We start from the raw sequence: 16,211 nt of genomic DNA on the forward strand, positions 1-16,211 counted from the left end.
CCAGTGCCACCCTGGACACCCCTCTGTCTCCGCTACTGCCAATATTCACCCTAAATTAAACCTAACTACACAATGTTGGTAACAAACTGCCTTTCCATGTGGTTACCCTGATGAAAACGAATGAAAATAAACGGATTGATCTGTTGAGCTAGCATGCCCGTAGTTGTTTTGTTTGTTTGAGAGAAACGAGTTGTCACACGTTGCACACAACACACACACGTGCAGATATAGCCTACCGAGAGAGAACCCCCAAGTCGAACACGTTTCCTAAATATAGCCTATGCCATGTTTATGTACCATGTGAAAAAGGAAAGCTCAGAGTAGCTGAAAGGCTTGGTGCCCGGCGCGGAGAAATGCACGTCTGGTGTGAACAGCTTTGGTGTGAACAACTTTGTCGTTTCTGATGGTAGCCGATCGTGGCGCTTCGCGGTGCTTCCAGGCGCTTCACAGCCAGTGTGTCCCAGGCGTTAGACCGTTGAACAGTTTCTCGTCCGTTTTCAGCTCAGGTTTTGTATAGGTGGAGCCAAAACCCGACTGATCTACATCACAGCGACCTATCTACGTCAGATCACAGACGGTTGCATTCTGTTACTCAGCTACACATTCTTCTGTGGTGTGATGAACTTAAAAATCTTTTTCAATTCCACTTTACAGGATCTGTAATAGTTCTCATGCCCGCGCTTAACTCGTACACAAAGTTGACTTAACAAATTCAAATCAGCTTTTCTGGAACCGAAAAGTCTTGAGTTTCCATTTTAGAGTAACTCAACTCAGAGTTCACATTTTGTTTAAACCCGCTACCTGGAATACCCCCCAGTTCTGCATCGAGCAAGGGGGTGACATAACTAAACCAGTCAATCTGATATTAGGTCATGAGAGGTAAAAAGTGGAATTATCATCAGCAAATCCATAGATGGTGATTACAGTTTCCACACAAACAGATAATTTCATGAATATTCATAAGGGCAGAAGTTACACTTAACATCAATGAGAAGCAGGCAAACATTTAGGTAGGAAGACTCTTCAGTCTGCTTTCTCTCTCCATCTCTCTTTCACTCTTGTACACTCTCTGCACCCACTCGCATTTTGTGTTTTATTTCGTAGTTCTTTCTCCCTTTCTTCCTTCCTCAATCTCTCCCTCAATCTCCCTCCCTACATACACCCCTCTCTCTCTCTCTCCTTTTGTCACCTCTCCCTGCTCCCTCTCCTTCCCATCCCTCCCTCTCCCTTGCTTCCCTTTTCCTTATTGTCTCCCTCCCCATTTTCTTAGGATATTCACCTGAATGGCCTGTTAGATGATAACTCATTTCAGAAAGACACCGTGTACCTGACCTCTTTATATCATAATTATGTGGCTTACATCTCAGACTTTGTTGTTCAGCCCAAGGACTGTTCTCATCCTTCCTTACAAATTGCACCTTACAGGTTACATTATGCACTCTGGAGGTTTAGTCCTTTAGATCTCATCATTGTACAGGAGCACATTCCCCCCCCCACCTCTCCTTTCTCTCTAGATCACTCCCTCTCTCGCCTCACTTTTAACCCAGCACTCCCACTCTCCCTCACCAGAGAAGGACATGTTGAATCCCTGCAGGGAAATGGAGAAGTCGGAGATGAATCGGAGCTGGGCCTTAAAGTTGCCATAGAGACCGGCATTGACCGGGGCAGGACGCTCGAAGCCAGTGAGGCGAGCTAAAGGCTGGGCAAAGCTGCCATTCTCTGTGATCAGCAGGTAGTCATGGTGATCCTCCAGGTGAAAGGAGTGGAAGGTGAACTGCACTCCTGTGGGGAGGTAACCAGAAGAATAAAAGGGCTCTTAATAACACTTAAGAAATGTAACAAAGCTATCCGGTAGTTAGCAGCTGACCACACTCTACTCTAAGTGCACTTTCAAGAAACACTTAGCACCAAATGAAGGCTTTACTTCAAATCTATTTACAACGCATTTAGTCAACTGAATAAACAGTAGAGTCTAGGGTCACAGTACAGTCTAGTTCGTACTATTTACGGTATTTTACATTCCACAATTCCAGAAACTCTTTGAATGTAAAAAGAATCATAAAAGTTTTGAAATTGTATGAACAAATGGTGTGTTAAAAGGATATCTCTCTAATATTGCCAGTAATCTCTGTGTGTGTGTGTCTGCCTATCTGTGTAAATGGGATTTTAAAGCAGCAAGTTTCCAACGATTATCTCAAAAACCAGGCACTCTGCAAAGTTCATATTTTGCAGGTGTGCAGATTGACTTTGTTTGGATAAGCATTTTGACATTTTCTAGCTCTTGCGAGTCAAAACGATGTGGATATAGCGAGCCGAAAACAGGCACAGGAACAATATTATTTATATCAGTGCGAAAATCCAAGTCTATTTTACTGATGAAATACGGACTAGCTAACTAAGAGAAAGACTATATTTAAAGTCGATGGGTTATTTCAGTAGGTATAGCTGGAAGGTTATTAGCTACAATTAGTTTGCAGTGCTGATTTCAAAGGGTTTCCTTGAAGGATGAAATGCTGGCTAATTAACAGAACGACAATATAAAGTGTATACTTTCAGAATAGATCAGTGAATTGTGTTACATAAATCAATGTGTTTACTGATGTCAAAACTAACTGTACATTGCAAATATGCACAAAACTCACAACACCAAATCACAACATTAAAATCACCAGCACGCATCACGGACATGGGCACAATTCCTTTCACTTTAGCCTCCTTGGTCGGTTTCTTACGGCATGGATATGGCGGGTTTAATGTTCGTACGAATTTATGACACAAACACACTGTCAGTTGTCGTGTCATATTTATGAGAATGCAATACAAAAACTGGAAAAAAATACAAATGTTAAAATAAACGTAGCAAACTACATAATAATGCATGAATGTACAAAAGCATTGGCAATTTGTTTAAAATAATTATAAACTGCATTTATGACATGCTTAAATGACTAGAATAGATGATGTGGAGGTTGAACAAGTACTTCAGAGATGACAGATCATTTCAATTGTGATCTGAGAAATATAGGTACCAAAGCCACAGAGAAGAACTTTAATCACTAGCTGTATCACAGGCACTGGACTATCTATATATAATTCTACAAATCTGTGTGACACCAATTCACGGGCACTGTGCACTAGTTCAAGTGATCTGTTGTGTTTCACTGGCATCTTAATCACCAACTGCATCACGTGCACTGTACACTAGTTCATTTAAATGTCCATTTCACAAAGATTTAAGAGATATGAAATGGATTTGTCTCAGTGTAAAAAAAAAATCTTAATAAGTAATAAATTATATTTGAATAAACCTTTTGCAGATGGTGGACTTTTGAAATGCTGTTGTATGGTGCTCTATAGAGCTACAGTCAATGCAGTGGTACAGTACCACTCGTTTCCTGTAACTCAGGGTTGAGTGGAGATTTGTATCTCTTACCTTTTCCATGGCTTACTTCCACTCCCCAGGTGCAGTTGAGAGAGCTAGGGTAGAGCTCTGGGTATCCAGGCGACAAGATGATTCCACTGGGGCCTCTCACATCCCCTCCACAGGATGCTAAAGAAAGAGGGTAGGAGAGAAGAAGGGATGAAAGGGAGAGTGGAAGGTTGGAGGGAGGAAAAGAGTGAAATGGAAAGTGGATGAGAGATAGAGGAGAAATAGAGGAGAGATTGAGGATGGATGGAGTGGGGTGGAGGGAGAGGTGGAGAAAAGGATTAAGGATGAAGGGGATGAAGGGAGGTGAGGTGGTGGGATGTGAGATGGAGTAAGGATGGGGAGGGGTGGAGAACAGTGGGATGGCGACAGGATGAGAGATGACGGGAGGATGGATGAAAACAGAAAAACAGATGGATGAAAACAGAAAGATGGAGGAGAGGTGACACTAAAAGTAAACTCCTTGATATGATCTCTAGCTTGGATGGTGACCATTGACACATAATCTACTGCAAATCATCTCATTACAGGGAGATAATGAGATAAGGTTGCTCCTCATTGGCTGATGTGCTGCTAGGTTCAGAGCCTGCTGAAGGTTAACTGGATTAATTAGATATTGTACACCATCCTCTCTCCTTGTCATTTCAATGTATTCATGAAAGTTCATCTCCCTTGAAAGGCCAAAGCTTTGTAAATATTGCATTTTCAGAGACAAAATGTCTATCAGAGAGCTATTCCGTGTGGACCTGGGTGCTTAGAGGAAGGCATTAGCAACATCAAAACTGTTCCAGCCCTCCAAATGACCTCTTGCAGACAAAAATATTAGAAGCTGAAGACATTGTACAAATGCATATTTCCTGAGATGTTATTGTAATGTGGTATTTTGGAGGATTGGGGAGATGCCTTGGGCTTTACAGCTGCAATCCCCTCTCCCTTCCCAAACCCAAGCACCACAAGCCCCCAAGGCAAATGTGGCAATTCCTTCCAGAAAAGCAGAAACAAATATTGTATAAATGAGCTAAAAAAAAGAAAAGAAAAAGTCATTAAAAGTGGATGAGTACACTTGGCAATGCATAAGTTGGAGTCTGATTGGGCTCAAGGCAAGCTAGATGGTGTCTGGCACACCTAGACTCAGGAAGCACAGAGACTAGAGCTGAAGTTAAGGCACCTTTGGGATATGACAGTAATAATATCCTATAATAATATAATAACTAATATCACATGTTCTGTAAATCTGCCTCTTCCAATTCCCACTCAATTCAAACCCCAGTCAATTGATTATTTGGTTTCCACTGCAAAGGGCAGCCTGGTAAGAGCCCACTCTTCTTTTCTCTTGACTACAGCAGTGGAATCAGCATCCTTTTCAATCAGCTGTTAGTTTGTACTCACTGAAAATATACTAACCATCAATAAGCTAAAATAAACGAAAACCTTATATAACATAAACAAATTTAATGTAATGTTTTAGGATGCAAAAAGACATATCAAAAGCATGGCTGAAAAAGATCAGGGACCCAGTCTGAAAATGATGAATTATCAAATACATTTATAATAATCTAACTATTAACATCCAATTCCCATTCATAAGGAATTCTTTACAAATGCTTTAAATTGTGTAGTTATTACAAAGCGTAAATAAATATTTTGAAGAAAGTGTATCAGTATGGGGACCAAAGCAGCTGATAAAATGTACCATCACATGTAGGAAGTTGGTGACTCCAAAAGTGGTTCTTCTCACAGAGCAGCAGTTCCTCATGGCTCAGTCTATACCCTGGGTCACACTGGAAGGATACCGAGGAGCCGATGGATAGGTCATGTCCATGACGGACACCATTGACTGGTATGCCAGGATCCATGCAGGAGAATGTGTCAAGTGTCACAACTGGTTTGGGGCAAATAATGACACAAATATTCAAGTATTTTTGTGCTGAGAAAGATAAAGCTCTCATCTGGTAGCAGAAACAAATGTATGAAGCACTTTCATTGCATTGTGCATAGGATCCAAGAAAAGTTCAACTGTAGTAAACTTAGATGACACATAACTTATACCCCAACGTGATTGTACTGTTTGCATAACCATTAGTGTTTAACACATGTATGCACAATTTATATTTTGAGGGAAAATATTATACTATTACACTGAGCTTTGAAAATGTGACCAATCCAGAAAATGCATGTTTTGTCATCACAATCTGTGACAGTGAAGACCCAGGGAGGGCATTTAGGGGAGTATTTCATTACTTTAAAATGTGATAAGTTGTCAGACAGCTTAGAAATACGGGCCCTGGACAGTTCCATCGCTCCCCAAAAACAATATTTTAATCTTACCTTCATAGAAAATCTTGAAGCCGCTGTTGGAGCGGCTATTGTCTGTGGTAAAGAGTAGGTACAGGAAGTTGCTGCTACTGAACAGGAACTGAGGCACCTGGGTCCCGTTAAAGGACCCAATCAGTGAGGAGAGCAGGTTGGGACCATCGTGGACCTCAAGGAAATCATAGCTGAGCTCTGTCTGAAACCTGAAGAAAAGACGGTGGTAGGGGAATGAGGAGGGGAAGTAGTACATTCTTAAATTGTTTAACTGAAAGTTCAAGGCTATTCTATTCTGTCCACACTGTTTGAACATTCTACTGTTTATTACACTTTTTATTCTGGGGGAAAAATACCCCTACACTGCAATTGATCCCATTATTTTGAGGAGATAAGATCAATGTGTTTCAAGGAATCTGACATAGCATAGATCTAATCTTCCCCTCTAGGCTCTGTGGGATCAAAGACAGACCCTGAACTCTCAATTTCCCTATCATTAAGACCTAATGAAAAGCTACTGACAGCAAGGGGAAGTAATTTTGTTCATCTTTAGTCTATTGAAAAATTGGAACAGCTTTCAATCCTACAATTATGTCTGTCAATATCGTAAACGAGCAACATTTTATTTTATTTCATGAAAAACGCAATTCAAGCTAGAAATGGGAGAGATAACTTCCATCAACCCTTATTTTTCAGAAAGCAAATCCACAGATGACTGGTTTGTGACTGTGTGTGTGACTGTGTGTGACTGTGCGTGTGTGTGCGAGAGAGAGAGAGAGAGAGAGAGAGAGAGAGAGAGAGAGAGAGAGAGAGAGAGAGAGAGAGAGAGAGAGAGAGAGAGAGAGAGAGAGAGAGAGTGTGTGTGTGTGTGTGTGTGTGTGTGAATGTGTGTGAGCGTTCCTGTGCGGGTTAGGGTGGGTTTTGGACAGACCTGTCAAAGCTCATCTTGATGGAGCGCCCTGGCTCAGCCTCGATGACCCACTCACAACTTAGTGAGTCCTTGTAGTAGCCTGGCCACCCAGGGGAGAGGATGACTCCGGCAGGTCCAGAGTAGTGTCCCCCACAGGGAGCTGCCGCGGCAGAGAAGGATAGAAGGATGGAGTGGGCCGGGTGATAGAATAAATAGTCTAGTTATTTGTTTCCACATCCTTTCACCAAAGGTAAATCTTTAGCAGGTCCTGGGAATTGAGTGACACCTAACATAATCATGAATAAAATGATGGCATGAGCATAAAATCAATCTTCAAAGGGATACATATCAATGCACTTGCCTTCAAAGGGATAAATATCAATACACTTGCCTGCTCCTATTATGAGCATGATGCAGCTGTACTCAACACTAAATTAATGTAAATCAAAGTACCTTCACACTTCGGGATAGGCCCACTCCACATGACCTTGCCTCCTTCCAACTGGCAGACAATGACGTCTGTTCCCTGCGTCTTGATGAAGCCTTCCTCACACACCACCGAGATCGAGCTTCCCAGCTGGAAATTGTCACCAAACCGCCTGGCATTCAGAGGGATACCAGGGTCCGGGCACTCGTTATGCCCAAAAGCTAAGAGGGTTGGGGCAGAAAAAGAGTACAAAGATAGTGAGATAGAGATAGTGAGGGTATGGGGGAAGGAGGGGGGATAGGATGAAAAGGAAATTAGAAAGTAAAGAAGAGATAACAAATTAATAGAAGGAGGAGAAAGCTGGGCAATAAATACATCCCAGACACTACATGGTTTTTCTGAATAAGAATATACCTAAGCACAGCGATAAGAAATGAATGTGTCTCTCTGTCAGTGGAGGAGAAATGGGCTACTGTACAAGTAAAGATAAAAAAGTTACAGTATATTTAGTTTAGGCCAGGCCTGTACAGTGGTCAATAGTTACTGTCTGTCCTTACTACTCACAGTACTGTCCTGCATAATTTTAACTGATATGCCCTCGATTTAGCTTTGGTGGTCAAATGTACTTATACAATGGAATAATAATAATAAACAGAGAAGAGCAGAGCCTGCCTGTTATGTACCAAACTAAAAAGTATTGTACCATAAATTAATTTAGAGTTAGCTCTGATTTAATCCTCTCTATCATTTTGGTTCTCCAAGAAGTCAATCAAAAGTAATCAAAAGGATGGGTACTGGCAATCATCTTAAAATAAAATAATCTGTGTTACTAACGGTCCATTCACAAAATATAACACAGGTCAAAAACTATGGGCTCACTGCTGTATGTGATGTTGAAACCTCGGCCAGACATGGAGTGGTCGGCCTGGAACTCCAGTTGCAGAACATTTGAGTTGGAAGTCAGGTGGGAGGGCACTTCGGCCCCTGTGAAACGGCCCAGTACGGCCGAGCTCAACTGGTCGCCATCCTTCACGGTCAGGAAGTCGTAGGGCGGCTCCAGGTCAAAGTCATTGAATGCCAGGTGGATACGACTGCCTAGCTCTGAGATGATGAGCCACACACAGTTCAGGTTGTTGCCGTAACCCTCTGGGTAGTCAGGAGACAGCACCGTCCCCATGGCTGCTGTGAAGTTGGAGAAACATGGAACTACGGGAGAGGAGGGGCCACAGAGAACACATTTAACAGGTTTGTTTGTTTTTACTACGTTTGCAGATCTTCTTCTGGCTTATCACATTCAAAACCATATGAAATAGGCCTTGAAAGGTAATGGCGCAACTACACTAATTAATCTTGTACACAGTGACACGGTGTGAACATGACGTTTATTAGTGCTGTAGTGAAGTGCTCGACAAGCACTCAAAGAAATTCAGGCAGGGTGCAAAATAGACCCGAACATACTCACATATGCAAATAGGAATATTAGCCGACCACTGGTTATTGTTTTGGCAGGTAATCATTCTCTCCCCGATGACTTCAAATCCAAACTGGCATTCAAAGTGCAGCACGTTGCCATTCAGAAACCCACTGCCCTCCTGATACCCATACAGAGGTGTGCCTGGGTCACCACAACTCTCTTTTTCTATCTCTGCAGGGGAGAAAGAAAGAGAGGGATTTGTCCGAACTGTTTAATAGTTCTATCATTATCTGTAAAGAGGCAGGAGAAGGGTGTTTGCCTTGGCCAGGGCCCAGGCTCAGGAGTTGGGGAGGCAGTGTACCTTTATAGTTGATCTTAAAGCCGATAGAGCCCACACTCTCATCCGACTGGAGATGCAGCCACATTTGATGGGACATGCTGACTATAAGGTCAGGTACAAAGCTGCCTGTCAGGCTGGAGATAAGAGCACAACAAAGCCAAAAGCTCATCACAAGCTTTCTCCCTGCATCCAATCAGACAGTTTCATCTGAGGGGAAATATTATTCTCAAAAAGTCTTGGCATGCAGGTGACCCAGCAAATTAGGCCTTTGACAACACAAATTGGTTTGTACTAAATACTTACACTTGGATAACTTTTTTGGAATCACCTACTTCTCCTCCATCTCCTATTGTCAATGAGTCATATCCGATTTCCAAGTCAAACTCCTCAAAATTTATCTGGATGATCTGTTGAGGGCCAATATTGGTTAACGTACATCTTTTATTTAACCTATGTGCAGAACAATGCTGTTGAATCAGCTCTCTGTGATTCATTTATGCCAGACATAACAGGAAATACATTAAGTTTCCCTATAAGTCTAACAGAAATGTAAGAATGTAAGGTAGCTTGGGAATTTGTTTTGGTAATATATGTCTTTCTTACTCACAGTACTCATCAATGGTAAGTTCCAAAACAAATTTAAAAGGATACAAATATTCATATATTACATTTAGATACAATGCAGAAATCCTAAAATTATCAAGTTATGTGATTGACTCATTCAACATTTACCTCGCATCAAATTCATAAACATTCAAGCAGCTGTTCATTTGCATAAACACCCCTTTGAGAGGGGATTTGGAGACAGTTTTAGAGTGAGGGAGTGGCGTTTACGTAGATGGAATATGTAATGCCGTACACATATTGTAAATACGCAGCTTGTGCTAAAAGAAAGATTCACATTAGACGCTCCTAAATCCCATCTAGTCTATTAATCTTTACTTGACTCATAATTAAAAACTGTGCAAATGTATGCAACAGAATAATTTTCTGATCTAAATTATGCAAATATCTACCGAACATTTCTATACGTTGGTGAAATGGAACTGTAGTGAGAACGAACCCTTTCTAAAACAAAAGGACCTACATTATTGTGTAAGTAGTTTAAATTTAAATGCATAGCAGGGCAAACTCCACAGTAAGAGCACAGCCAAATAATTCCTTCATTTTTCAAGATTTTTTTTTACATATTGGTAATGGCATAAATGTACATGCACTTCAGAGCACAAATCAAATATCGAAAAACAATCACTGAAAAATTATATTTCAAAGCAACTATTGACCAAAAATAATGAATTGCCTGTCCGATTATCCTTTTGCAAATCTTTACTGACAGTCACTTATGTATGTTTTGGTACTTAGCCTTCCATGCCTACATAGCTTTGCTGAATTTCAAACTGTGCCATGCAGTACTGAAGCATTTGAATTAGGAGGTGAATGAAAATGATAATTAAAATCGTACCCCTAATGAGAGGTGTACCAACAGCACAGTATGGTAAAATGTAATGCGTGTCATGGCTGTTGGTGCCAACAGCAACAATGTAATAGCAACATGCTATTCATCTGCAGTGCTATTCTCTGGCCATGGGGAGGCCAGTGCCTGCAAAAAGCTCATGTAAAACAACCTCGTTAGGCAGGTACGCCTTTGCAGAATTATAATAACAATGAGACAGTTATTGTTAAATTAACAACATAGTTTTAATTTGTCAGTAAACTCTTTTTAGATTTGAATGGTAAATGAATAGATAAAATACAACAATATTTGTTTAATATAACCCATACTGTGCAAACTGAAGATTTATGTTTGTTTAGAAAGATTTCTGACTAGCTTTTAACTTTCAGTGCTTCCCCTACTATTGTTTTGGAGGTGTGCCCCCTATGTATTTTTTTTTTCAAATAAAAACGTATGCGCTAGGTAAAGGTGTTTTCATAAAGGCAATTAGCTTCTTGCTCGTCGCCTCAAAAGTTTGATTAATTTGCAACAAAAACTTGCGCAACGTTGCCCTTGTTACACCTGAACGCCTGTCGATGAGTAGGCCTAGATCCACTGGCAGCGTCTAAATTGCAGTGAAGCTGACTTTTTGCTCAGCGCGAGCAGCGCCATGTGGTGCTGGGAATAGCATTTACTTCCTTGCATATACCGTGCTAGCTGTGTTATGCTAGCTAGTTTGGTTTTGACTAGCAACATACTGACTTTGCTCATCCACAAATGCTCTAATAAACACATAGAACAGGGTTCGCTTCTCTTGCTAGGCGACCTGTTTGCGCTGCCAGGTGTCATGTGACTTCCATTGAAAATGAATGGGAGGCAACATTTTGGTCAACTGCCCCCCCTGAAAGAAATCCTAGGAGAAACACTGAGTTTAATTGCTTATCATACCATATGAAGCATTCACAAGTGAGGAGTCAAGCGTACCTTATTGGGGTCGCTGGCAGTGACGATCCACACACACTGGGAATTACTCTCGTACTGAATAGGGAAGTTAGGAGACGTAAAGGTACCAGACGGTCCTTGCAGGTTCGATCCACATGTTTTAACTGAGGAGAATACATAACAAAGAGTGAAACAAACAGCTTCATTGAAAAATAGGCAACACAGCTTTGAGGATAAATTAAAACATGAAGTTTGGTACTGTAACTAGGCTAGGCTAATGCAAATTAGAGCAACCCAGGAAAAAAAGCTCTGCTTTTGTGTAACACTGGAGCCACTGTTTCATCCATTATTAACAAGGTGAGCACTGCTGCTATCTGCATAAGTCCCCAGGCCATGCCTTACTCAAATTCTTCATCAGACCCAGCCAGCTGGGTCTAGCGGTAGGAGTCTGGGTTGAAATGCGCTGGGTTCGTATGTATCCCACCAGTTTCAGTTCTCACCTTTGCAGACGGGCCTGTTATCGCTCCAGGCAGCGAACACCTCAGCTACACGTTGGCAGGTGATGCTCTTGGATCCCTGGAGCACGTGGTCTTTGTCACATGTAAACTGAGCAGTCGCTCCAATGCTGACATTTTTTTAAATGAAGAAACATTGAATTAATACAAAGCACTGCATAAAATAGTTTCATATAAACAAGCTTTTCTAAGATCATTTAGATCTGGATTACTATTTTATCACTTTGTAGGGGGTTTAATATTTGTTGAACCAACCAAAACTATTCCCCTATGTTTAAAGGAAGAGGGATAAACTGAACAGTGTAACATTAACCAAATGCCAATACCAATGGAATTAGTTATTTGACTTCAGAAATCAGAACAAGAATGATGAAAGTGAGTTAAATTAACTCGATATTTAATAACATTGCAAATAAAGGAAATCAATTACAAGGCAAATATGTTACAAAATGGTTTTAAATCTTACCTACTCTACCATTATTATTGTAAATCAGAGAGAGAAAGCAAGAGGTGAGGAAGGAGAAGGAGTAGGAGAAGCCAGAGCTGAGGATAAACCCTCAGGAGATCAATAATCCAAAGAACAATGCTTAATAGTTCCCTTTATACCCAACTATTATCTGTAGAACAACCAATCGGACCACATATTGACCCCTACTTATCAACATATTACTAGCAATGCAACAGTAAGTTACACAATGAGGTATGAGACCCATCAAGTACAGATTCTGTCCAGCAACTCCAGATTTGAGCATATGAGAGGTGGGGGCAGGGTGACACCCAGCCTTACAACTTTAAGAGCACTATCGCAGGACAGTACTTTTTTGTTCCATAAACTCCTGATCATTCCATCAGTATCACTTGAAAGGGGAAGACATCAGTGACTGAACAACACAGCTATTGTAGATGTATGAGAGACTTGTCAGTAATATCCCAGGGGTGGACCATATACAGACTTGTTCCACAGAAATTGGACTTTTATCTGGAAACATTGGCAGATCTCTCTCTGTTATGTGCACCACTAAATCCATTTGGGGTCATCTCAGCTGGGACTGAATCTACCTCACATTGCATCCTCACATGTACAACCCACATACACACACATAAAACATGTCAAGTTCCAGGTGAGCTAAAATGAATTCAGTGGTGCATAGGGGAACATAGCTTTTGTTTGAACTGACCCATTTAGCCAGTTAAAAAACATCTTTCATCCGAAAATAGATACAGAATTGTACATTGAGTGGACATAGTTTGTGCCGTCTATATGTCAGTGTTTGAGCATGCACATGTGCTTACAAAATATGCATTTGTCCGTATGTACCGATTATTGCAACAACGGAGTCATCTTTCGTGAAACCAACCATCAATAACACTGACCTGAAGTCTGAACCAGTGCGTTTACCATTTTCAGGCTCTCCTGGGTCAGGGCAGTAGTTAGACACCTGCTTGATCCCTCCCTCATTCACTGCAGAAACAAATGCAAGCATGAACATGAGGCACTTATAAGCACTCTTTTCCCTCAACCCTAAATCCCATCATATGAAAATATAGGCAATAAATTGCGACCCATGGGCAAATAAGAAGATTAAGTAACATTTAAGCACACTGCATGAGCCTCATTAATCATGCACTGCTGCTCTGTAGACATAATACAGAGCATAAGTACTATGGATAACTTGAGAACTAAGTATGAAATATTTTACTTTGCTCCTGTAATAGCTTAGTCTTAATCAAGTTGGTAGTAATTTACTGTATGCAAGTAATCGAGACCTCGTTAATCATTTTCCTTATCAAGTGCCATTGAAAGTGTGTAATTTATTATGGACATGACAAAGACGATACTTTGGTTTAACTCAAAGTCCTTAACCCTTGTGCTGCCTTCGGGTCACATGACCCAAAGGTTCACAACGAACCATCGTTGTGTTTACCCAATTTTACCCAATACAAAAACAAATAAAAAGCATTTTCTTTTAACCTTCGCAATGTGGGGGGTCTGAGACAGCCCGACGGTTAAAAGAAAATGCTTCACTTTGTTTTTGTATGTGGTAAAGTTGTCGCAATACGACGGTGGGTCACAATGACTGATGGGTCAGAATGACCCGAAGATAACACAAGGGTTAAGTACAGTATTTCCCTCTCTTGCTGATAAGGCTCATTAGTTTTGAGTCAGACTGGTTTGGGTTGCAAGACACACAGTTTGCATCATTTATTTATTCAGTTAATATGAATGCCCAATGTATTGGGTAATTTAGTTTATTGTAGGCTGTTGCATTATTCATGCATTTAAGCAGCAGAGTCTATGGCTTGGAATGACTCTATGGTAATCAAGATTATAACCTGGTATTAAGATCATTGTTGAGAAACACTCAATTTGATTCCGAGATATGTTATATATTATATAATTGAGTGTTTACTGTAGGATACATTGGCTTGTACATAAACAGGAACTTCTGAATGAGTGGTCAGTCATGTGGAGGCCATGATTGTTTTGGACCACCTACAGGTTATGTGTACAGTTTGGGCCCTGCAGCTCTACAGATCAACATAAAGATTATGTTGCTATGTTCAGTGTAGTTCTCGCCAAAGTGAGCACATTTTTGTCAGGGCACTGTGCCCAGGTCTGGAGGGCAATGGGCTGTCAGAAAGACAAAATACTGCACTTCTGCAAAATCTAGTACTGTAGCAATGTTTACCAAATGATGCAGTAAAAACCGAGAGCCAACCCAAACCCAAACAAGCAAAAAGTCCAAACCATAAAACATTTGCATAAGACAAATAAGACTTACTCAAAGAGAGTTTGTTAGTGTTGTCCTTCCCTGGTAATAATTTTACCCCTCTGGATTTGAGCTCTCCAGAGCTTTTCACTAGTTGAGAGCAATAAAAACATTACATTAGATAAAAGAAGTTACAGTATTAGATGAGAGAAGATACAGTGTGTGCTTCTTGTAGAATAATGCTTTGTCCTACAGATAAACATTTTTTTTAAATTCATTTGGGATGCATCTTTCATTGGGCCATTACCCTTGTTATATCATAGCAACTGCATTGATAAATTGCTAAAAAGAGAATTTGTTTTTCTACTTGTGCAGTGCTCATTGTTGCTGAGACATGATTAACAGGAGGTGAAAATGTATTTGTCAGAAGGAATTCAACTTTTATGGATTTTCAGATAGAAGATATGTGTTTAAAAGGAGGCCCTCTGACCACTTTTCCAAAACATCTTAAGAATTATAATTTTACACAGACACTCCAGAGGAAAACTACACATAGGAGCCAAGTGATGTAAAGGACTGTCACCCCTACATAGCATTTACACTATGCTGGCCAAGAGCTATGGAAGCCCATAGAGGACTATATTCAAATGATAATGCAATTTCAGAATTGCATGATAATTTTCAAGATATGTTGTGTTATTTGAGACAATATTCATATAAAAATGCAATAATCCAACTTGCATTTTCACATGTCATATGGGCGCTCTAAGACAATATTACAATTAAAATTGAATAACGGTTTGACATTTAATTTGCAAAGACGTACGCCTCTTTACAGTGGACAATGTTCAAATGCTAATTTAAATGTGGACATTTAAAGGCAAAATAAACAATGTAATCTAATTTTCCATTTGTGCAAGCATTATTTGAGTCTCAATTAAAATTTAATTGCACTTTCGAACTATTTCAATGGAAATAAAAACGCCATTTGACATCTCATTTTCAAAGACTTGAATGTGCTGTAGCCTACTAGCATGGTCCTAACCAGACTCTTGTACATTTCATTTGTACAGAGAGTCTGGGCTCACTCCATTGACAAGCGTTAACTTCCTTGAAGGCGGGTACTCTGTTGAAGTTTAAGGGCCAATCCCAATACTCCCCCTTACCCCTTCCCCCTAGCCCTTAGTTTACCCTTGGCCCTCGGGTAAGGGCTACATATCCCTAAGAAATGGGACGCCACTTGGTTACGGGTACGTCATCTAGCACGTATCGATATCTCCAAAGAAAGTAGTGTTATGCACTGATATCAAACGAAATTCGCTGCTAATGGAGTTTACTTAAAACTGTAGACATGCTAGTGAGAGAAATGCGGGACTGTTGTGCAAATTAGCACTGTAACATTAGCGTAGCAAACTAGCGATTTTTAGAAACGTTTCAATTAGGAAAATGGTTGCAAATATATATGTACAGGACTGTGTATAGCACAAAACAAGACTGTCATAATGTTTTTATAAATTAATTAAGCCGAAAATATTACCTTTATCGGACTCTCTGGATGATCTGGCCGCCATTGTTGCCGGTCACGCAGTATTCACATACGCCCTAGGTTTCAAGTAAGCTCCTGATCTTACTTGGTTTTAAGGGGTGTATACCCCTTCGTCTTAGCCCTACCCCTAGCTCAAAAAGAGTATTGGGACACAACTAGCTCTCACGTGAACGCGCAAAAGTAAGGGCTAGGGGTAAGGGGTAAGGGGGAGTATTGGGATTGGCCCTAGAACTATTGGAT

The 16,211-nt window shown here is 40.6% G+C and overlaps 1 protein-coding gene across 5 annotated transcripts in view; it reads right to left on the reverse strand.

Moving 5' to 3' along the window:
- Window positions 1-16,211, reverse strand: part of LOC134022944 (CUB and sushi domain-containing protein 3-like) — a 403,505-nt gene that overhangs the window by 221,186 nt on the left and 166,108 nt on the right. For 3 of the 5 annotated variants that reach the window (XR_009930720.1, XM_062464689.1, XM_062464688.1), the window contains exons 7-20: window positions 14,498-14,575; window positions 13,089-13,176; window positions 11,700-11,824; window positions 11,242-11,363; window positions 9,129-9,232; window positions 8,847-8,959; window positions 8,534-8,716; window positions 7,951-8,277; window positions 7,098-7,292; window positions 6,666-6,804; window positions 5,756-5,943; window positions 5,121-5,309; window positions 3,434-3,550; window positions 1,567-1,782 (exon numbers count right to left, since the gene is read on the reverse strand). Coding sequence is in view for 4 of the 5 variants with exons in the window: in XM_062464689.1 (XP_062320673.1) it covers window positions 1,567-1,782; window positions 3,434-3,550; window positions 5,121-5,309; window positions 5,756-5,943; window positions 6,666-6,804; window positions 7,098-7,292; window positions 7,951-8,277; window positions 8,534-8,716; window positions 8,847-8,959; window positions 9,129-9,232; window positions 11,242-11,363; window positions 11,700-11,824; window positions 13,089-13,176; window positions 14,498-14,575 (2,184 nt within the window). In the remaining variant the exon portion in view is untranslated. The remainder of the gene's footprint in view (window positions 1-1,566; window positions 1,783-3,433; window positions 3,551-5,120; window positions 5,310-5,755; window positions 5,944-6,665; window positions 6,805-7,097; window positions 7,293-7,950; window positions 8,278-8,533; window positions 8,717-8,846; window positions 8,960-9,128; window positions 9,233-11,241; window positions 11,364-11,699; window positions 11,825-13,088; window positions 13,177-14,497; window positions 14,576-16,211) is intronic. The other 2 variants (XM_062464691.1, XM_062464690.1) reach the window with 1 other exon arrangement.

This window comes from Osmerus eperlanus, chromosome 7 (assembly GCF_963692335.1).
Source record: "Osmerus eperlanus chromosome 7, fOsmEpe2.1, whole genome shotgun sequence".
Classification (NCBI taxonomy): domain Eukaryota; kingdom Metazoa; phylum Chordata; class Actinopteri; order Osmeriformes; family Osmeridae; genus Osmerus; species Osmerus eperlanus.